Genomic DNA, 23,169 nt, shown 5'->3' on the forward strand with positions numbered 1-23,169 from the left:
GGCAAGTACAGGGAGGCTGTGGGTGTGGAAGCCAGAGGGAAAGCTGAAGCCAGACCCCAGCCTCCACCACAAAGCAGCCCAAACCCTTTCATATGCACCTCTCAGGCTCACTTTCTTAGAGCAGGAATGGCTGCACGGGGTGGCAATTTGGCATAGAATTGCCAGATAAAATACAGGGCACTCAGTCACATTTCAATTTCAGAGAAATAACTTGGGATACACACTGAAAAAGCATGTTGTTTGAAGTTCAAACAATGCCTGAGTTACACTTACACACTAGCTCATCACTTGTCCTTCCCCTGAGTTCAAGTTGGTATTGTATTTGCATTTATTCTATTTCTGTTTACTTTTTCCATCAACCCTGATTTGGTGGCTCATTAGGAAAGGGCTGCCAGGATGAGGTGAGGGGCAGCAGTCTGGGGCCATTTGGCCTTCCTTGAGAGACCTGTTGGGAAACCCCAGAGAAGAGAAGGAGGAAGAGGAACCAAGAGGCTTCAATGAAGAGTAAGTCGTATCTACATCACTGACTCGATGGACATGAGTTTGAGCAAGCTCCAGGAGATGGTGAAGGACAGGGAAGCCTGGCGTGCTACAGTCCACGGCATCGCAAAGAGTCGGACACAGCTGAGTGACTGAACAACAACATGTCAGAAAAGGGGTGAGAGTCTTAACGCTGGGTACTGGAGGAAGAGGTGGAGGAACTGAGAGGCTTACTTTGGAACAGAAAAGGCAGGTCAGGGAGGGTGGGCTTGACTGTCTTCCTCCACTGATCAGCCCTCACCTTGCTGGGCAGCCCTGGGTGGCCCCAGGTGGGTACCTGTACCCTGTGGGTACAGCCAGGGCCAAGGCAGGGCAGGTATAAGGAGTCAGTGTTCAGGCGAGCAGGGGAGCAGGTGGCCACGGAGAGAGGGCCTGCCAGACAGGCCTCCCCAGGAGGTTGGTTGGCATTCGCCAGTGTTCAGCAAGGACCAAAGTAGGCTACTGGGGGGGTGAAGTCCCAAGAGGTACTCACCTGGGTTGTCCCCAGTGAAGGCCACCACTTTGCATTCTGGAGGAAACCCATAGCGCTGGACAAAGTAGGAAGAGATGGCTCCCTGAGGAGAGAAAGCAAGTGTGTTCTACAGAAGCAAATCCCACCTGCTTGGCACAGCTGCCCACCTTCAGGCCACGGGAAAGCAACAGGCCTGGGTGGGGCCGAGAGGCTCATCACAGCTGGGACGTCCTGTTCACAGAACACCAGCGGAGCCCAGCACGGGGCTGGAACCATGAACACGAAGTTGTCTCACTGCCTCAAGGCACGCTTGATTTTGAGAGTCAAGGCAGCTAGAATAAAACTGCCCCCAATGTGGGCTCGCTTTGTAAGCCCCAAATTCCGGATGTTACATTAAAAATTATTAAACAAACTTGTGGAAATAGATAATGCCTTACACACATGCTCTAACAGCCCAGCAATCAGATCATGAGCAATCAGACATGCATACGCAGAGGTCAATGTTCTAAAGAAAATAAACCAAGGAAAGGCGCCGTGGGGGAAGAGCCTCCACCAGGAACCAAAGCTCTCAGGGCCCCTTCGAGACTTCCTGTGGGATCAGAGGGCAGGGATACCTTCTAGACAGACCTACAGTCTTTAGAAAGCATAGTTATGAAAAGAAAGCTCCCCGACCCCACCCTCTCCTTTCCCTGACTTTCTCTTATTCCAAAAATTTAAAATAAATGATGAGATTTCCGGGACTTCGTTAGTGGCCCAGTGGTTAAGAATCTACCCTTCCACTGCAGGGGGCGTGAATTAGCTCCCTGGTCGAGGAACTAAGATCCCACATGCCCAGTGGCACAGTCAGAAAAACTTTTAGAAAAGGGATTTCCCACTGTCTGGGAAGACCACTTTGCTCCATCCAACAACATTTCGGATTTCCACGAGAATAAAGCCTGGGAGATAAATGTCTTGGCCTGGGTTGCCTCAGAGAACAGAGTCTGAGTCAGGGCTTGTGCAGGTGGCTTATTTGGGGAAGTGACCCCAGGAAATGAGGGTGGGGGTTGAAAGAATGAAACGGAAGGGTACTCTGGGGAGCCGGTGCTGGCTTGGGCAGCATTTGAGGCAGGCTGTCCTCTTGCAGGTGGGACAGGGAGCAGCTCTGCACAGCTCCTCACAGGAGAAAGGGGTGTGTGTGTGTGGGGGGTTAACCCCGATCCCCCAGGCTGGCAGAGCACAGCTGCAGAGTTCCAGAAGCCCCCAGGGCAGAAGAGGGAAATGAGCTACAGCTCAGGCAGGAGGCTGCCAAGGGACACGTGAGGCCACAACTCCTGGCGAAAAAGGTGGGCTGGGAGGTTGCGAGGCGGAGGCGTCGCTACATGACATCTCCAAAAATCTTCCTGCAGAAGGGGAGAGAAAGCCATCTGGGCACCACCTTCAGAAAAAGAGATGACAGAAAACATGAATTTTCCTTGTTTCCCCCCATCACGTGGGTACATATGTTTCAAACGAAAACACACTTTTCCAAATCAGTTCTTTTCTGTTCCTCAAGCTGCTCGCGTCTGCACGAGGCCCCTCTTGGAGGCATGTGTTCTTGGTGTAAGGCAAACAAAGCTGGCTGCCGTGGACAAAACACTGCTCTCCATCGACTGGAAACTAAGAGCCGTGTGCAACACCGGTCCCAGAGGCTTGGCTGTTTTCTGTTCGCCCTTCCTTTTTCCCTTTCTGCTGTGCATCAGCCTGCCTGGGTTCTGAATTGTCTGCTTCTATGGAGCAGGACACCCTTAGCTCTGTGTGCTGGCTTCACGGCACCCTCTGGGTGATATGTGCGTGCTCAGTCGCGTCTGACACTTAACCATCCCATGGTCATTCTATCCCAGGCAAGAATACTGGAGCAGGTTGCCATTTCCTCCTCCAGGGGATCTTCTTGACCCAGGGATCAAACCCATGTCTCCTGCATTGGCAGGCGGGTTCTTTACCACTGAGCCACCTGGGAAGCCCACCCTCGGGATGATGATGACGATCTGGCTTTGACATTCTGCTCGTGGTGGCAAAGGCTGTTTTCAGCTCCTCCTGTTGATAGATAAGTGTTTCCATGTAGCCTGGTTCTCCATGGGCTCTGGTCTCCCTCACAGCTAACACTCTGCCCCACTCAGCGCTTCCACTTGTTCTGGTGTGGGGAAGGTGCTTCCCACCAAATGGCCGAGTGCAGGGTGCTCTAAGAACTCAGTTGGCCAACTAGGAGAAACCAGAGCATGGACAGTGGCTATGCTGAACATGGGTACCACACCGATGGTTGAAGTTCTTTCACCGAATCGTTCCCTTTATCAGATATGTATGCTTAGTTGCTCAGTCATGTCTGACTCTTTGAGACCCCGTGGACTGTAGCCCGCCAGGCTCCTCTGTCCATGGGATTCTCCAGGCAAGAATACTGGAGTGGGTTGCCATGCCCTCCTCCAGGGGATCTTCCCCACCCAGAGACTGGACCCAGCTCTCCCACTCTACAGGCAGATTCTGTATCATCTGAGCCACCAGGGAAGCAGATGTAGATTTTGCAAATATTTTCTCCCAGTTGGTAGGCTGCCTTTTCACTTTGTTAATGGTTTCCTTTGCTGTGCAGAAGCTTTTCATTTTGCTGTAGTTATATTTGTTGGGTTTGCTTTAGTTGTCTTTGCTTTTAGGGTTTTTTTCTTAATATTTATTTGGCTATGCCAAGTGTTAGTTGCAGCACACTGGATCTTCAATCTTCATTTTGGTGGCATGCAAACTCTTACTGGTGGCAGGTGGGATTTGGTTCCCTGACCAGGTTTGAAGCTGGGCCCCCTTCACTGGGAATGTGCCGTCTTAGCCACGGGACCACCATGAAAGTCCCCTGCTTTTAGTTTCAAATGCAAAAAAAAACCTCTGCCAAGATGACTATCAAGGAGCTAACCACCTGTTTTCTTCTCAGAGTTTTACGGTTTCAAATTTTAGATTCAAGCCTTTAATCCATTATGGATTAATTTTTGTATCTGGAGTAAGACAGTGGTCCGGTCTCATTCTTCTGCATGTGGCTATCCCAAGTGTTCTTCATATTAGCCCTGGGACCAAGCACCATCTTAAGTACATTACATGTATCACCTCATTCATTCTGCACAACAGCCTGACAGATAGAAAGTAGTAGCGTTCCTACCGCTCCAGAGACAGTGGAAGTGAAGAGGAAATAGGCACAAGGTCACAAAGGCGGTTAGCAGCAGAGACCACTTCCACCACAGACGGTGCGGCTCCAGGGCCGGTGCTCTCCCCAGATCATTGGCACTTCTTTTTATTTTCTCCAGACTGCCTGCCCCAAGCTTCATTGGTGGTCCCTATCCCTTAAATTTCCATCTTGTGCATTTTTTCCTAAGGAGTGCAATCACCCAGAACATATGCCTTCAATCCTTTTCCCATTCTAATTATTTTCCAGGGCGCAATTTTCCAAAGTCCACTCCCCAGCCCCCTCACCCCCTCACCCCCTCACCCCCTCACCCCCGCCACGAGGCAGGAATCTGCAACCAGGCCTGAGCACCTGAATGCAAGGCAGGGATCCAGACATTGTGCACTGACTCACGTCAACTACTTATCTTGTACTAGACAAAGTTCCAAGTGTGCGTGCCCTTGTGTAAATGGATGGATGTGTGTGTGTCCGGGGTGGGGTGTGTGTGTGTACTATACCACTTCCCCAGCAGCAAACCAGCTCTCCAGTGAGCCTCGCCACCGGGCAGGGGACCTACCACAATGGAGCAGGATGGCACCGGCCGGCCAAGCTTCTCCTCTAAGCGAGGTGCGCAGGCCCCAAGGCAAGCCTGTGACCAGACTTTGTCCTGAATCTGCAGCAAATTCATTCCAGAACCTAAGGAAGGAAGGATACAAGAAGGAAAAAACAAATTTTTTTTAAAAAATGTGTCCTTTATTCATTTTTTTCCCCAATTTCTGGGCCATACTTTGTGGCATGTGGGGTCTTAGTTCCTCAGCTAAGGAGCAAACCCACGCTCCCTCTATTGGCAGTGTGGAGTCTTAACCACTGGACTGCCAGGGAAGTTCCAAGAGAAATCTTTTAAAAAATCTTTTGTAAAAATGCACAAATCTAGCCAAGAGTGGATCATTCTCACAGCAAACATGTACCTGGAGCTCTTCCCTGATGGAATGTATACAACAGCTCTGGGTCACTCTGCAGTGGGCCTCTGGTCTCTAAGACCTGGTCAGGGGAGGCAGCTCCCAGCAGCAGCATCTAGGATGGCTCTGAGTGTCCCCTGGGGTTCAAGGCTCTGAGGCAGCCCTGGCACCAATGTGGGTTTCTCAATCACATCTAACTTTTCGAGGGAAGTTCTCAGATGCCTCCAAACTTCCTCATACTCATCACTAAGATCAGCTATGTGTGTGTGAAAGTCACTCTGTCATGTCTGACTCTTTCCGACCCCAGGGACTGTAGCCTGCCAGTCTCCTCTGTCCATAGAGTTCTCCAGGCAAGAATCCTGGAGTGGGGAGCCGTACTGTTCTCCAGGGATCTTCCTGACCCAGGGATCAAACCAAGGTCAGTCTCTTGCACTGCAGGCAGATTCTTTACCGTCTGAGCCAACAGGGAAGCCCTGGTGATCAGCTAACTCTTCCCTAAAATAATCTACTTCTCCTGAGGATGGAGAGTGGGGAGAATCCAGAGCACAGGTGGATGGGCCTCTTCCTGGGGCCCAGGAGGACCCTGCCTCAGACCAGTGGGCTGGGTGCTGCTGGAGCCCTGTCCCCATGTGAGATGGTTAGACAACTGGTAAATTAGTAGGTGACTTCTAAGGCGACAATGAGGGGAACGGGTGGAGGCCCAGCTGAGGGTGAAGCTCAGTCGTGTCCAGAGCAGCAGTGGAACTTTCTCCGGTAGCGCTCAGCAGCCCGGCTGCGTGTGGAGAACACTGGTGGGAACGGGCTGCTCCATGTGTAGCTCTCTGCTGGCCTAGCTCCAAGGAGCTGGGCTCCTGGGCAGGAGGAAGCTTTTCTTCTCCAGATCGTGAGCAAAGCTTGGGGAGCACTCCTTCGTCACTTTACTCTCTCTCCTTGTAAACTAAACCAGTGTCTGGCACACAACAGCACTCACACACTTCAGCTGAACTCCCAGAGACTTGGAGTGTCCCAGGGGTCTCCTAAGGTCACTCTCCCAGGCCTGGGCTCTTGCTCTGCCTCCTCCTCCCTCCTTGGTCCCTCCTTCTGCTCTAGCCTCAACCCAGAGCTACTTCAGCAAGCTCCTCCCAGCTCTCCTTCCTCATTGGCATCATCTGCATTTATTTTTGTCAGGGTTTTGATTCCAGAAGCTCATCACTCTCCTGAGTTCTCCAAATGTGAACAAGAACTTCAAAATATAACTCCTGAGGGAGCCAGGCTACAAGATGGTGCCTGTTCATCCCCTGCCCTACTGTGCACACCACGTGTGGTCCCTTCTGGTACCCAGAGGTCTGTGTGCCCAGGGATGGGACAGAGTGATGCACGTCACTCCCAAGATTAGCATGTAAAAACTCTGCAGCTTCTGCTTGGCTGCTATCTCTCTTTCCCTTCCCTTGGGGTGAAATCTAGCTCCCATATGGTGGTGTTGGGGGGGTTAGGACAAGGAACTGAGGCCTCCGGCCAACAGCCACATGTGTGGCCTGGAAGAGGATCCTCCAACCCCAGTCAAGCCTTTAAGTGACCTCAATGCTGGAGGCCAGCTTGACTGCCACCTCCTCAGAGACCCAGAGCCAGAAGCATCCAGTCAAGCCACTCACTGATTCCTGACTTTCAGAAAGTCTGTGAGATAATAAGCATTGATGGCCCTCAGCTGCAAAGCACTGGGCTCATTTGTTACCCACAAAAGATAACTAATACCCTCCCTTCTTGGCAACAGACAGGATGGAAGACTGGATACGGTTCACGCTGCCGCACACCTGCTGAACAGGCCCATCGCTGGGCTCTGAGGACTTACCGTCACTGTAGTCAACAGGGGAGTAAGACCCAAGGAAGAGAGAAGCAGCAAAACTGCTGACCAGGGAAATTCTCTGCGAAAGACAAAGATACCGTGCGATTCATGACTCACTTTCATGAACAACCGACTACTTGTGACACGCACACAACAGGACAAGGGTTTTAAGCTGGGGAGGGAAGTAGAAACTCTGAGCAAGACGCCCCAGCAGTGAGAGGCCGGAGGATGCCTCGGTCTCGCAGGGCATTTGGAGTGGCGGGGACACCAAGCGGTGACTCCTTAGGAAAGCCCCTTGCTCTGCGGTTTCTGACAAGTCATCAATCGGCCAGGTTCAACAATTACAAGGGGAAAAAGGCGTTGCCTGGTGGTCTAGTGGTAAGGATTCCGGGCTTTCCCTGCTAGGGGCCTGGGTTCAATCCCTGGTCAGGGAACTAAGGGTCCCACAAGCCTCGCAGTGCAGCCAAACAACAATACCAAAACCGTATGAAGACGCCACCCTGAGGGAAGGCAGTTTTCACCGGAATCCATGTGCCAGGGAGTGTGGTGCCCTGATTTCCTTCCTCCATTTCTATGGCTTCCATTCACAGAGGAAGTAGATGTATGGCCACAGAATTCAGAACCAACCAAGACAGTTTCAGGGGTTCAGAATGAGTAGAAGTGAAAGCCATCCCCTTTGGAAGCCAGAGACCCCAAACATGAATGGGAGGAACCGATAATTGATTTCAAATGTCACCCTGAGGGTCTGTGCTTCCACATGGGAATCACAGGCACTTGGATCAGAGGAGAGAATGCCAACACCTCCTGTTCACAATCGGGCCACCTCTGTTCTACACACAGACTCTGGAGAAGTTTTATCATCCCCTCCACTCAAAACCTTCATTAATAGCTAACACTGCAGAATAATCTGGAACCTCGACTCACTAAATAGTAAACTGCATGCTAAGATTAAAAAAGCAGCATGGTTTAACACAAGCTGATCATTTTCTAATTACTTAGAGATGAGTATCACTAGCCAGGCTGTTGAGCTGCTTCTCAGGTGGCATTAAGTTCTGGCTTTCAGCAACTATGGCTCAAGGAATGGAACCTGGGTTCCTGGGATACAGGTTCTGGTTGAAGGGCCACAGCTAGAGACACACTGGTCCAGGTTCACAAATTTCATAAGAAAACAGAGACTCCACACCTATCAAGCGCCTGTTAGGCATCCTGCATCAACGATAGGATACTGAACCCAAAAGTAAAAGTGTTAGTCACTCAGTCAGGTCCAACCCTATGCAACCCCATGGACTATAGCCCACCAGGCTCCTCTGTCCCTGGGATTCTCCGGGCAAGAATACTGGAGTGGGTTGTCATTTCCTTCTCCAGGGGACCTTCCTGATTCAGGGAGCGAAGCCAGGTCTCCTGCATTGCAGGCAGATTCTTTACTGCTGACCCACCGGGGAAGCCCAGGAAATTGAGGAGACAGAGATGAAGGGCACCCAGATCTACTCAGGTGGTCCCCAGAAGACACCAGGCCCCCTGCTCCCACTCTGACCCTGACTTCTACCCTTCTAGTCAGGAAAGTCCCTGACTTTTCTTTCCTACAATTCCATTCTTTCCCTCTTCTTTGGAAAAAGCCTGACAATGAGAATAAAAGCAAATTGAGCACATATCATTCTTAACGTCTGCTCATCAATGTTTTTAGCCCATGTACATGACATGTATATTTATGCAAAATTATAGAAAGAATTCGACCCTGATTTGTAATCAAAGAGGAACGTTTAACCAACCTCTGTGTGTGAGTAGGCCTCGGGGTTCTGCTGGTAAATCTTTGCAATCTGGTTTCCTGTAAATCGCTGGAAAAAGAGTGCAAGTGCTTAAAAACCCATATCCTATGGAGAATGATCAACTCCATAAAGTCCTGACAGAGTTAGCATAGCAGGCTCTGAATAAGAGCGTAAGAAGGTTCCTGAAATCTGGAAATGTTTGATTTCTGTTGAACACCCTTGGTAATAATCTCACTTCTCATGTGGCAGGATGTCTGCTCTGACCAAAGGCACCCATGCAGGAGACTCACGTATTTTCCTAACCCACATCCTTCCTACCTCAGGCGACCCAAATAGGGTCAGTCTTATCCCCCGAACCTCTACTCCAGGGAGGGTGGCATGAGCCTGGCTGAGCCAAGAGCAGCCACCCCGTGGGAGGGGGTGGGACTGTGGCTGAAGCCAATTAGAAAGAGGTACTCAATTTTTTTTTTTTTTTTTTTTTACTTTCCCAGGAGCTGCACCAAGTGCCTGTAAGTGCTGACGCCTTTCAGCTTCAAAACTACCCAAAATGTAAGTGCTCTTTGTATCTCCAAGTTAGAGAGGCTGAGATCGAGGTGCCACTATCAGCCACAGACACAGCACAGCTCTGACCTGGGAGCAGCAGCAGCAGGCCTGCCCTCACTGGACGGGCAGTGCAGAGGGCCTAGCTCAGAACCACGGGTCAGAGTGCCCGGGCCTGGCTCCACGGGGCAGCAGCCACACGGCCTCCCAGGATTCCCACAGGGGCAGGTCACCAGCGTGTCCTCCCAGACCCCCAGGGAGAAGGGACCAGGGTCACCAATCAGGTCTTCCTCCTAGACCAGCCCCTGTCCCCAGATCACGGCAGGCGCTCCCACCTCGTAAGCGCGGGAGCCGGTGAGGAGGCTGAGAGCCTGGGCTCCGCCCACGGCGGCCTCCAGCTGGCGGCACTGGGCTGCGGTGCTGGAGTCCATCCACACCGGGCAGTTGCTGATGGAGAAACAGGCCTGGAAAGAAGGAGCACAGGCGTGAGCTCCGCCTGCTGACCCTGGGGGCCACCTGGCATCTGCGGCCACACTGCCCAGCACAGCAGGGATGAAGTGGACGTCTCTTCCCTGGACGTGACCTTGGAAGACCCATGGGTAAGCCATTCATGTCCAAACCTTGGTCTGTCCTGGGTGGCGGGGTCTTTCCCCAGAAAACTCTAGGTAGAAGGTTCTGGCAAGCGTACCTGAGCACCACAGGCAACAGGAGAGACAGGAAGGGAGTGGCGGAGGGCCAGAGCTGTAGCCAAGGGCAGGCTGGCCTGGGCATGTGGAGCTTGGGAGAAAAGAAGCCAGAGCCTGCCTTACCAGCACCGCTGGGAGGCACTAGGTCCCCTAGTTTGAGCAGGGAGCTTGCCAGAGTCGTGCTGGATTGCAAGGGACCCACGTGATGAGGGCTGTGAGCACCCAAGCCTTTGTCCCAACCACAGGGATGTGCATGGCAGACCATGCTCACAGGACTGCTGCTCAGCCACGTTCCCACACCCCTGACAATGCCCAAAAGCCCTAGGCTTCAGGACCTACAGGGCTCGGAGCCCTTCTTCCCTACCACCTCCCGTAGAAGTTTCTCAGCCTCCCACAACCCGGCCACACTCACCTGTAGCTGCTCACGCAACGGAAGGTCCGGGGACAGGCTTGTCAGCACCTGGCTGGCCCCAGTCTTCCAGTACACGCTTCCATGTTGCTGCCAAGGGAAAACCCAAGCTCGCATCAGCCTCCTGGAGACCGGAAGGGCCCAGACTACACACCAAAGAACTGGACTCTGAGTCTGTCTCAGTACTTCTAAGTCATAGAGCTCATCGCCTTTATGAGACTTGGTTTTCATTTCTATAATATGAGGAGGAACTCTGCCCTGTCCACCTCAAAACATGGAGGAACAAACAATTATTGGTCTAGATTTTGGAGCCTTTGTAAAACTGTATTTAAATATATTGCTTAGAATATTATCTGACACTCACTCATTTATTCATTTACCACTATTCAGTCAACAAACACTGACTGATCACCTAGATCATGCCAGGATGGGGCAGAGGATGAGGGTAGTACCATCCCTATTCTAAAGGATGCTAGAGTTTAGTCAGGGGAAAAGACACAAGTGGACAATTACAAACTCTATTAAGGGATTTCCCTGGTGGTCCAGTGGTTAAGAATCCACTGTGCAATGCAGGGGACATGGGTTCGATCCCTGGTCAGGGAACTGAGATCCCACATACCACAGAGCAACTAAGCCCACGGGCCACAGCTAGAGAGTTTGTGCTGCAACAAAAGATCCCACGTGCTACAACGCGGACGCAGCCAAAAAAACCCTATGAAGTGCAGCGGCAGGGCTGTGGAAACGCCGGGGAGGAGTCTAGCCAGCTGGGGGTATGTGTGCATAGGAGTGGATGCAGTAACTAGGAAAGGGTCCCAGGGTTGGGTGCAGGGGTGTGCCAGGAAGAAAGTAACTGCGGTTGAGAGCGGCTGGCATGTGCAGGGAAGGAACTTTAGGTTGGGGTGGGGGAAGAAGGGACTGGATGGGGAGGTGGCAGCCTACCCCTTGACATCCATGCTCGGGAGGTTGGGTTTTATCTTGGGCTGGTGAGAACTCTGGACGGCCAGAGTTGAATGGATGAAAGTGCTTGTGAGAGTCCTGGAGAAGGTAGGCTGGAGGCAGGAAGGTGGAGCAGAGGCCCAGAGAAACACAGTGGGTACCAGGCCTGGGGCCACAGAGGTGGCGCTGGAGAAGAGGTGGCAGATTCAAGAGTCAGGGACAAATGAGCAGGATTAGGGGACCCCCTGGAATGCGGGGGCAGGAGGATGGGGGAATCGAGGCTGACACTTGGGTTGTGGTCCCAGGTGGGGAGGGACAACTCCCTGAGAAAGAGCACCGAAGGAGGGCACCTGGGGCAAGACGGAGCGCTCAGTCAGAGAAATGGCAAGCTTGAGGCACTCCTGGGACACCTGGCCAAGGGGGCAGAGGGGGCGCGTGGGAGGGAGAGGGGGTCCAGGTGAGGGAGGCAGCCGAGACCACCAGGGACTCTGTTTAGAGGAACAAGGACACAATCAATACGCTTCCATTAGGTCAGGGGAAGAAGAGGCACCTTCAGAAGAGTTGGTGAGCACTCTCCAATGAGGACATGAAGACACGCTAAACCAGCATGGGGCAGAGTGACTCAGAGGATAACACTGGACTGGAGTCCTCACTCCCCTCCTAGCAGCTAAGTGACCCTGGACAAGTGACACCACCTCTCGGATAACACTGGACTGGAATCCTCACTCCCCTCCTAGCAGCTAAGTGACTCTGGACAAGAGACACCACCTCTCGGCGCCTCCATTTCCCCATGTAAATGGCAATGATAATAAAAACAGTAGTAAAACTTGGGGGTTTTTTTGCACTGTCCTATCTATTTAACATTCACGTTGACCTCACAGCAGATTAGAGTATGGAGGCACCAGAAAGCTGGACAACGTGCCCCCGGTCACTGCTTGCAAATGGCAGAGCTAGGGATCAAACCCGGAGCCCCCTGTGCTAACCACTGCATGATACCTCCTGGTACAACTGTTATGAAGACTCAGTGTATGTGAAACGTTCAGCAACGCACCTGGCTTACGCTAGGCGTTTGGTGTTCTTTGTCATTATCACACTGCTATAGTTGTTAGCATGATTTCTGACTTTATTTTTACTTCCAGAAAAGAGAAAAGCCATTGTGTGCCCTCAAACAGTCATAATAAGTTCATGTCAAATGCTTCCTCCATCCCCTTGGAGGACCTGGATCCAGTTCCTCCTCACCCAGCGTTCTCTTCTGTCCAACATTTAACTGTACGAACTGTCTCAGATCCTGTGTTTCATCCTCCAAGGTGAAACAGCTATAGGGATTTTCACTGCAACGAAACATGTGCAGTGACTCTCAAGGGTGTGCACCGTCCTTTGAGCGGAGCCAACACCTCAGCACCCACACCACCACCCAAGACAGACGCCCCCGCGAACAGAGGCTGCAGCAAACCAACCTGGCCCGCCCCAGACAAGGCGAGGACTTGAGAGAAGTCAAAGCCCGAAGCCTTCATCTTCTCCAAGATGATATCCAAAGCCTGAGAAAAAGCACAGAAGCCACCGTGACTGTCCTGAACCACGGAGCCAGGCTAATGCACAAGCCTGGATTGTAAGTGCCTGCCCTGTCAGTGAAGATAAAGAAGGAACCGATGACTGAGGGTTTGGAAGCACTCAGTTCAGTTCAGTTCAGTTGCTCAGTCGTGTCCGACTCTTTGAAGCACTAGAGTACATCAATTAAATGAGTAAGCATCAACCAAATAAAAGGGTGAGCTATGCTAAAAATATTTTAAATAAATGGAATCAGAAACCAGCAATCCTCAAATTTTGCCTCTCCAACTGGTGACTTCCAAACATGCAGAAGGGCTTCTCAGGTGGCTTAGTGGTAAAGAATCCCCCTGTCAATGCAGGAGATGCTGGTTCAATCCCTTGAGTTGGGAAGATCCCCTGGAGGAGGAAATGGCAACCCAGTCCAATATTCTTGCCTGGGAAATTCCATTGACAGGGGAGCCTGGTGGGCTACCGTCCCCAGGGTCGCAAAGAGCTGGACAGGACTGAGCATGCACGCAAGTATTCAGGAAGAGCCAAAACCAGGTGGCTCAAATTTCTGTTTCTTTTATCTGCATTTTCAGTCACCATATACTGATATGACTTCAATGCAATGGAGAAGCAAAGAGCAAAGTTGAAGGTCCCATCAGAACAAGGCTCCAGAGACTTTGCTGGTGGTCCAGTGGCTAAGACTCTGAGCTCCCAGTGCAGGGGGCCCTGGTTCAATCCCGGACAGGGAACCAGATCCCCCATGCCATGCAGCACAGCTAAGCATCTGAGAACTGAAAAACCTGTGGGCAGAGGACATTCAGTTGCTACTGTTGTCTGACCTCTAGTTCCAGGGTCTCAGGTCCTCTGTGGTCAATGAGAGAGCCCTCGGCTCCTATCACACCTGCCTGTGCTGTCCACACCCTAGTCCTGTGGCCTCACAGGTAACCCAGGTCTGGCAACAGGCATCTTCCTTCCTCACTGGTCTTGAGCAGGCAGGCCTGGCTTGGGATGGATCTAAGCCCAACTGGGCAGGTCACAAGTCACCATGCTGAGGGCCCCTGCCCCTGGAGTCGAAGGGTCTGGGGACTGAGCACTAAGAGAAGAGTGTAAGGGCCATGTTTGGATCTCAGGGTACAAGGGAGGACACAGGGCCTAAAAGTAGAATGTTTGGGAAAGGTCTGCTCTGTGTCTTTTTCAAGATGGCAGGACTTTCCAGCTCCTCTGGTTTCAGCACCTGGAAGCCCCTCTGTGAGTCTCTTCAGCTCAGAAGTCCTGACACCAGCTAAGACCTGGGTCGTGCAGATTCCATTTGCCCAGGAGGACCTGGTCCCAACAGGGGCTCTCATGAGCTGCCACCTTCAGGCTTCTGAGCCAATTTCCAAGTATACTGGTGAGACGGGCTGGGACAAGAGAGGGACAGGAATCCCTGTCTTACCTGGACCCACATCAGGACCGGAGAGGTCACTGTCAGGCCATCCTTGTGAACATGAACTCCACCCTGAGTCCTACAAGTAGAAGAGATAATGTGGGACAGAGCCTCAGGTTGGGGCCCGGCAATGGCAGATCCTGGATCCCTCCCGCAGAAGGAGAAGCACCCCGTCCCCAGCCTCGTGGGGGAACTCTAGATTGAACAGGGAAGATGATGGGCAAGATGGAGAGAGAAGGCATGGAAACTGCCCAGTGTGGCTCAGAGGTGGCAATTCTCCAAAAGCACCAGCAAAGACAAGTCTTCTAAATACAAGGTGTTCACCCTGCCAGGCTGTCACTTGGAGCAGTGGGCATAAAGGGGGTTGGGAAAGTTTGGGGTTGGATGAGAAGCCCTTCCAAGTCGACTTCCTAATTTTGGAGAGAGGAGGACTTTTAAATGATGACTCAAAATCAAGAAGCAACAGAAAAAGAGACTGAGATATTCAAAGACATAAAAAACAAAAACTCAAATATGGCAACAATAATCCAAGCAGAAGAGAAGAAATAATAAATTTAATAAAAATTAGAGCACAAGTTGGAGAAGGCAATGGCACCCCACTCCAGTGCTCTTGGCTGGAAAATCCCATGGACGGAGGAGCCTGGTGGGCTGCAGTTCATGGGGTCACGAAGAGTTGGACACGACTCAGCAACTTAGCAGCAGCAGAGCACGAGTCAATGAAGATGAAAAGAGAAAAATCAAAGAAACCAAAAGCTGATCCTATGGAAAGGTCAACTGATAAATCTCTAGTCAAGCTAATCAAGAAAAAAGAGAGAAGATGTAAATTACCAACATCAGAAATGAGAGAAGGGTCTTCACTACTGATCTCACAGACATCAGAAGACAATAAAGGAATATTATGAACAATTCTCAGAGAAGGCAATGGCACCCCACTCCAGTACTCTTGCCTGGAAAATCCCATGGACGGAGGAGCCTGGTAGGCTGCAGTCCATGGGGTCACTAAGAGTCGGACATGACTGAGCGACTTCACTTTGTCTTTTCACTTTCATGCATTGGAGAAGGAAATGGCAACCCACTCCAGTGTTCTTGCCTGGAGAATCCCAGGGACGGGGAAGCCTGGTGGGCTGCCGTCTATGGGGTCACACAGAGTCGGACACAACTGAAGTGACTTAGCATAGCATAGCACAGCACGAACAATACTATGGCCACAAATCTGATAGGCTAGATGAAATAGATCAATTCCTGGAAAGATACAAACTTTCAAAATTCTAAGAGGGGTGGCCTGTAGTGATATAAAATACGAAAGCAAGATAGCCTCCAACCTCAGCTCCAAGGAGACATATCAGCTGGGGAAGAAACAGATGGCGACACAAGGTGATGGGCAGTGAGACGGACAGGCCAGAAGGGAAGGCTTCAAGAACAGAACGCGATCTAAAATAGACACGGAGGGGCACGTCCACCAGGACCACTCCAAGCCACCTCAAAATCAACAAATCCACAACGGTTACGAACTGAATTGTGTCCTTCGAAGTTCACCGTGTCCTAAGCCCCAGTACCTTACAATGTGACTGTGTTTGGAGATAGTACCTTTAAAGAGGTAATTAAGTTACGATGAAGTCATCAGGGTGGGCCCTAATCCAGTATGGTTGATGCCCTTATAAAAGATAAGGGTATAAATAACCAGGAGATGCCAGGGGTGCACTCACGTAGAAGGATGACCACGTGAGAGGCAGCAAAGAAGGCAGCCGTCTGGAAAGCAACGAGAAAGATCTCAGAGGAAACCAACCCTGCCAGCACTTTGAACTTGGACTTCCAGACTCCAGAAGAGTGAGAACATAAACGTCTATTGTTTGGATCGCCCTGGTGGTCCAGTCATTAAGAATCCAGTGGCAATGCAGGGGACACAGCTTCAACCCTTGGTCCAAGAAGATTCCACACGCCTCAGGGCTACTAAGCCCATGTATCCCAGCTACTGGGCCTGGCCTCTAGGGCCTGTGCTCCACAGGAGAAGTCACCCCAGTGAGAAGCCCACACACTGAAACTGGAGAGCAACCCCCACTCCCCACAACCAGAGAAAGCCTTCTCACAGCCACAGAGACTCAATGCAGCGAAAATATTAATTAATTTTTTAAAAAGTCTGTTGTTTAAACCACCCAGTCTGTGGGATTTTGTTCTGGAAGGCCTACCAAACTAATACAAAATTCTAAAATCATGATCTTTTCCCCAGAAAGCAATTCTCTTTCACAGTCTACTATCCATCCTCAAGACCAGCCAGAAGCCTCACCCTCATGTCTCATAATAAATTCTGTACCAAGACCTGTCAATTTTACCATCCAGCTCTCTCTCTTGCAATCAATATCATTTCTCAGCCGGATGATCTTTGGAAAACCTCCTCAGTGGTTTCCCAACATGTACTTTGGCCACATCCTATCTGCTTTCCCACTGCACCCAGAGAGATCTTTTTAAAAAACAAAAACAACCATCTCACACTGTCCCCTCCCCCAATCCCTACAGCCCTACAGTGGATGACCATAGTTTTTAAGATAAAGACAAACTCCATTCCATGGCATATATGGCCCAACCCAGCCTCTCTGCTCCCTAGTCACTCAGCCTTCTTCAGTTCCATGAACGAGCAGTGCTCCTTGCCACAGGGCCTTTGCACATGCTATTCTTTCTGCCTGGAAAGCTCTCTACCATCTATCACCTGGCTAACCCCACTCATCCAGATCCTGGCTTAAGCACTGCCTCCTTAGAAACATTCTCTAACCTACTCTTCCAAATTTAGATCACACTTCTTTACAATAAGTACTTAAAGAAGTGAGTTCCTTTCCGTCAATGGCCTTCTCTGAGTTTATAATAAAAAATTCTTTTTTTTTAATCAATCAGTCTTTGCCTAATATCAATCTTCCCCACTAAATGTGAAGAACTGAGAGAACAACAACCATGACTCTTTGCTTCACCATCAAATCCCAGCATGCAGCACAGTGCTTGATACAAAGTGCGTCTCAACTGATACCTACTACATATACGAAGCCACGTGCAGAATTCAGAAGGAATGCAGGAGAGTGCGTTCCAGGCACAAAATAAAGATGTTGAGTGATGTGTCAAGATCGCCCTTCTTGCAATTTGAGGAAACCAGAATAGTGTGGTTTATAAATATAAAAAGTTGGAATTCCTTGGCAGTCCAGTGGTTAGAATCCATGCTTGCACTGCAACGAGCACAGGTTCGATCCCTGGTCAAGGAACAACCATCCCACAAGTGGCATGCAGTGGGGCCAAAATAAAGGGTTTAGGGTGGACCCCAAAACCACCCCCCTACACACACACAGGCACTCTAGGTACATACCCAAATTCTACAAGGTCTCTGTCAAAATGCACACTGTCTTCATAGAAGACACTCAGCTCTGCATCAACAGCAACAACTTTTACCTGGAAGGTAAAATATTAAAAATAATGGATAGACTTTTCCTCAGCTTCTATACTAGACTGGTCCAAGGATATGAACATCACCAGGTGAAGCCCAGCCCTCTAGAAGTGGTTCAGCCTGGAGAACTCCTTGAGGCTGGGGTGCATCATGGCAATTATCCGGGTAAGAGGCCTCATCTGACGACATATCCAAAGACTTGGTAAAATGAAGAAGTGGAGGCTAAACAGAAACACCCCGAAACACTCAGGGAATTTCTGCCCTCCCAAACAGCCAAAGCCAAAATCCTCTAGAAGTAGATGTTCATAGATGAGCTGGTTCCTGTGCCAGGCAAGAAGGTCTGAGCAAGTCCTAGAGGAGAAGGAATGGGAGGCAGGGTTTGGAGATGTCTCTGGGGTGTCCACGCCTGCAGGGATCTAAGAGACCAGGCAAGGTCCCCGGTTTGTTCCCAAAGGCCATGATCAAGGACCAGAGATACATGTCCCAATAGAGCAGATTCCAAACTCAAGAGTACAACTCCTTTACTGGACAGATGGGGAAAGAGGCCTAAAAAGACAACCTGACTTATCCAAGGTCCCCCCAGGAGCTTCTGGTCAGGGATAGACCACAGCCTTGCTCCCCTGACCCATCTGTGGAGAGGCGTTTGTCTTTAACCGCGACCATGTCCTAAGTTAAGGAGAAGGAGCCCCTTGATACCCCAAACTGGAAAGCAAATCTTGACTCTGCTTGCCTGCGTGCCTGACTCGGGGAGCAGCACAGTCGGGCACGTTGACCTGGGCACGCTGGTGCCATCCAAGGGCTGTCACAGGCGGAACAAAGTTCAGGTGTACAACGTGCCCATTTCTTAAAAAAAAAAAAAAAAAGCTTCAAGCGGGATCTGGTTCCCGGTCACTGGCTCCGCCTGCGTGTCTCCCCGTCTGTCTGGCCCTCTGTTTAAAGCTGCTGAGTTTCTTCGGGTCCCTGGGAACCTGTGCTCAAGACGGCAGGCCAGCCTTTTGGGTTCCCCGGGCATTTCCCCGCCGCGTGCCCGCGGATCCCTTGAAGGAGTTGGGGTGGAGGGCCCCCTTTCTGGGAGAGCCGGGGTACAGGCCTGGCGGAGGTGCCGGGTCCCCGGGGAAGCCCAAGAGAGAAGCGCTCGCAGCGCGGCCCAGGGTTCGGGCGCCGGGGTCCCCGCCAGCCCGCCCGGGGTCGCGGAGGAAGCGGCCCCAACCAGCCCGCCCCGGGGCCCGCGCCGATACCTGCTGCGTGCTGAAGTCCCAGCCCAGGCAGCAGTGGCGAGCGGCGCGCTCGGCCATGGCCGCGGAGGATCCGGCGGCGCGCGGTTCCGTCAGTCCTTCCCGCGGCCGGACTGTCGCCGCGCTCCAACGCGCAGACACGCCGGGCCCGCCCCTCGCCCCGCCCGGCCCATCTCCCGGACCCGGGGCCCCCGCCGCCTTGCGCTCTGGCGCCACCTGCGGGTGAACGAGGTGGGGACGCGCCGCAGCTCGGCATCAGCCTGCTTTTAGCACCGGGGCGACCGACCAATCCCACCTCGCCCCGCTTCCCATCCAAATGTGCTCCCTGCGCAGACCCGGCCTTATCGCGGCCTGCCTTCCCTTGGAGGACGCCTGACCAGAGGATTCATCCTTAGGCCGGCTTGTTCCTACCTGTCTCTCTGAGAGCCCGGAGCCTGGGACCTCCAAGTTCGTCTCTCTCAGGTACTGGAGCAGCTGTCCACTCATGGTGCTGAGTTAGGGGGCACAGGGAAATGGACCCAGGAACTGAATCCGCGCTGTTGGCAGTGAAAGCGAGTCCCAATCCCTAGACCACCAGGAAATTCCCTAGGCGTTAGTTTTGAAGTACTTTTAAAAATTCAGCACTGTTTTTTAAGTTTGTTGCTGCTGCTGCTAAGTCGCTTCAGTCGCGTCCGACTCTGTGCGATCCCATAGACGGCAGCCCACTAGGCTCCTCTGTCCCTGGGATTCTCCAGGCAAGAACACTGGAGTGGGTTGCCATTTCCTTCTCTGATGCATGAAAGTGAAAAGTGAAAGTGAAGTCGCTCAGTCGTGCCCGACTCTTAGCGACCCCTTGGACTGCAGCCTACCAGGCTCCTCCGTCCATGGGATTTTCCAGGCAAGAGTACTGGAGTGGGGTGCCATTGCCTTCTCCGGGTTTTACAGTTTACTCATAATTATATGTATTCTCTGGTTCCCAAACTGCACCCAGGTGCTCTGGGAAGGTGCAGGGAACCCACAGGGGTGCAGCGGGGTATTTTTACTTTTGGAGGGAAAGACAGGGATACTCATCTCAACCTTCGTCAGTCTCTAAGGGCACTGGTAAGTAGTTGACTGTTGACTACTGGGCAGTCAACGGTTCTAACACTGGATTTGCAAAGATCATATCTTTGCAACCCTATGTCATAGTGATCAGCAAATTGCGGTGATTAAGCAGTCATGGTGATAAACAAGTACTGCAGGAAAATTAAAGTGAAAAAATAAGGGCAGCGGTTTTCAGTCTGATTCTAATCTTTGAAGAGTTGTGCAACACTCAATGGGCATACACATCCCCTTAGTGAGTAGTTATGCTTATTTAAGAAGGAAATGAAACTATTTTCTCTCCCTACTTATGTGCACTAATTTCTTCAAAGAGCTTTTAAGTTCTTAGGACACAAGTATATATAAAGCCGTTTGGGTCTAACTATTGATACTTACTAAACAGAACCCTTAACCTGTTCTTTTGGCCAAGAAGCACATGGCAAAACTGAGATTCTGAGGGATGCCATGAAGGGCACAGTGTGTGGGGGCCCCTGATCCACTTGGTTGCTTGTAACAGCTCTATCGTGTTCATTAGTGTACTGACCCCAGGTTTTGCTGCTCGAGCTGCCCCGGAGGGACACTGGGGCGGACTCCAGTTCCCCACTAATGCAAGTAGCACAGGTTGAAACATCCTCATCCGTGGTTCTGTGGACCTCTGGGAGGGAATTTTTTTTTCGGGGGGTGGTGGGTAATATCCAAGAGTAGGGTTTATATTATGTGTGTATAACTTCTATGATCAGAGTGCTGGATTACTTCTGAGAATCGCTATACTGGTCTACACTCCCACCTGGAATGCCCAAGGGTACCTGAACTTCTCCATCCTATATATAGTACCTGGCATTTATATCCTTTTTGATTTTGCCAGTGTAATAGGTGAGGAGTGGTTTCTCATTATTGCTTTAATTTGCATTTCTCTCATTATTGATGAATTTGAGCTTCTCTTCATATACACTCACCAGCCATTTAGGATTTCCCATTCCGTGAATCCCCTGCTTATTCCCTTTGCCCATTTTTCAAATTGAGAATTTTTGTCTTTTTTAAAGGATTTGCAGAAGTTTCTTATATTTCAAGATGTAAGTTCCCATTTGGTCTTAGGTCTTGCAAATATCTTCTCCCAACATGTCATTTATCTGCTAACTTTGTCCATCTTGCCCTTCATGGACTGGAAAAATTTAATTTTAATGTAATAAAATCTGTCAAATTTTCTCTGTATTGATTTTGTTTAAGAAGTGTTTCCCCACCTTCAAGCCACAAAGCTACTTTCTGACATTTTCTACAAAGATATTAGCATACATTTTCTTCTCTTAGCAAGCTCTATGACCAACCTAGACAGCAGAGACATTACTTTGCCAACAAATGTCCATCTAGTCAAAGCTACTGGTTTTTCCAGTAGTCATATATGGATGTGAGAGTTGGACTATAAAGAAAGCTGAGCACCAAAGAATTGATGCTTTTGAACTGTGGTGTTGGAGAAGACTCTTGAGAGTCCCTTGGGCTGCAAGGAGATCCAACCAGTCCATGCGAAAGGAGATCAGTCCTGAATATTCATTGGAAGGACTGATGTTGAAGCTGACACTCCAATACTTTAGCCACCTGAAAAGAAGAACTCATTGGAAAAGACCCTGATGCTGGGAAAGATTGAAGGCAAGAGGAGAAGGGGACAACAGTGGATGAGATGGCTGGACTACATCATCCACTCAATGGACATGAGTTTGGGCAAGCTCCGGGAGTTAGTGATGGACAGGGAAGCCTGGTGTGCTGCAGTCCATGGGGTCACAAAGAGTTGAACATGACCGAGTGACTGAACTGAGCAAGGTCTTTGACTGAACCAAGTTTTCTTTCAATCTAGGTGTTTGTTAACTGAATATATTACATCTTGACACACAAGTCAGTGAAAGCTAATCTATCTGAGGGTAAGCACTAGATGTAAGCTTTTCAGAAAGAGAAAAACATTTCATTTAGTAGATATAATAATGAGGACTCATTGTAAAATAGGAAAAGGGAGACAAACATAAATTCAGTTTCTATACTCTGTTCACCAGTGAAACACCCCTGAACTATCTCTTCATTCTTTAAAGTCTGCAGCCACAACATGAATTTTTCTCAAAGTTAACCTCTTTCTTTGAGAAAAACTCTGAAGAAATATGCTTTCTGGATAAAAATGCACTGTTTTTAAATTCCAATGTATTTTATTCTGTTTGTGTAATAATAGCAGACTAGTTGTTTTCATCCAACCTACGTAAAGCTGTATTCGTTAGTACTGATTCTACTGAAACCATTCAGGCATATATACATCCTTCTAAATAAGTAGTTTTAAGAGTGAAAAGTTAGGAGTATACTTGTAGCTTTATATATATAAAGCTATCAGAGAAGGCAATGGCACCCCACTCCAGTACTCTTGCCTGGAAAATCCCATGGACAGAGGAGCCTGGTGGGCTGCAGTCCATGGGATCACTAGGAGTCGGACACGACTGAGCGACTTCACTTTCACTTTTCACTTTCATGCATTGGAGAAGGAAATGGCAACCCACTCCAGTGTTCTTGCCTGGAGAATCCCAGGGACGGTGGAGCCTGGTGGGCTGCCGTCTATGGAGTCGCACAGAGTCGGACACGACTGAAGTGACTTAGCAGCAGCATATATATATATATACACAAAGTTTTATATATAGTATATATACACCTATCCCTTCTACTTTTAACACAAAGATAAAATCACTGAATCAAAAGTAATCAGAAATTGGGAAATGGAATAGATAACTCAGGCACTTCCCTGGTGATCCAGTGGTTAGGACTTGGCACTTTTCACTGCCATGGCCCTGGGTTGGGGAACTAAGATCCTGCAAGTCGAATGATGTGGCCAAAAAACAAAAGTTAAAAAAAATCAATTATAATTCAGATTCACTAATTTAGGGCTTCCCTGGTGGCTCAGATGATAAAGAATCTGCCTGCAATGTGGGATACCAGGGTTTGACCCCCGGGTTGGGAAGATAGCCTGGAGAAGGGAACAGCTACCCACTCCAGTATTCTGGCCTGGAGAATTCCATGGACAGAGGAGCCTAGCATGCTACAGTCCATGAGGTCGCAAAGAGTTGGACACGACTAAGTGACTTTCACATTCAATAATTTATTATACCTGTCTGAAATCTTACAGATTTCATCTTGAGATATGTCAGAAATTAAATAATTCTTCTTTCTGTTCTATCTCAAAAGTAGTACAAAATTTTTG

General features: G+C 50.1%; 1 protein-coding gene across 2 annotated transcripts in view; it reads right to left on the reverse strand.

Moving 5' to 3' along the window:
• Nucleotides 1-19,007, reverse strand: part of XYLB (xylulokinase) — a 42,958-nt gene extending 23,951 nt beyond the window's left edge. The window contains exons 1-10 of one of the 2 annotated variants that reach the window (XM_027522781.1): nucleotides 18,888-19,007; nucleotides 17,572-17,654; nucleotides 14,235-14,304; nucleotides 12,721-12,801; nucleotides 10,331-10,417; nucleotides 9,568-9,696; nucleotides 8,696-8,761; nucleotides 6,933-7,005; nucleotides 4,723-4,841; nucleotides 1,013-1,094 (exon numbers count right to left, since the gene is read on the reverse strand). In XM_027522781.1, coding sequence (XP_027378582.1) covers nucleotides 1,013-1,094; nucleotides 4,723-4,841; nucleotides 6,933-7,005; nucleotides 8,696-8,761; nucleotides 9,568-9,696; nucleotides 10,331-10,417; nucleotides 12,721-12,801; nucleotides 14,235-14,304; nucleotides 17,572-17,654; nucleotides 18,888-18,944 — 847 coding nt within the window. In that variant the 5' untranslated portion in view covers nucleotides 18,945-19,007. The remainder of the gene's footprint in view (nucleotides 1-1,012; nucleotides 1,095-4,722; nucleotides 4,842-6,932; nucleotides 7,006-8,695; nucleotides 8,762-9,567; nucleotides 9,697-10,330; nucleotides 10,418-12,720; nucleotides 12,802-14,234; nucleotides 14,305-17,571; nucleotides 17,655-18,887) is intronic. The other variant, XM_027522782.1, reaches the window with a different exon arrangement.
• Between the last annotated feature and the right edge of the window lie 4,162 nt (nucleotides 19,008-23,169).

The sequence above is a fragment of the Bos indicus x Bos taurus genome, chromosome 22 (assembly GCF_003369695.1).
Source record: "Bos indicus x Bos taurus breed Angus x Brahman F1 hybrid chromosome 22, Bos_hybrid_MaternalHap_v2.0, whole genome shotgun sequence".
Lineage (NCBI taxonomy): Eukaryota > Metazoa > Chordata > Mammalia > Artiodactyla > Bovidae > Bos > Bos indicus x Bos taurus.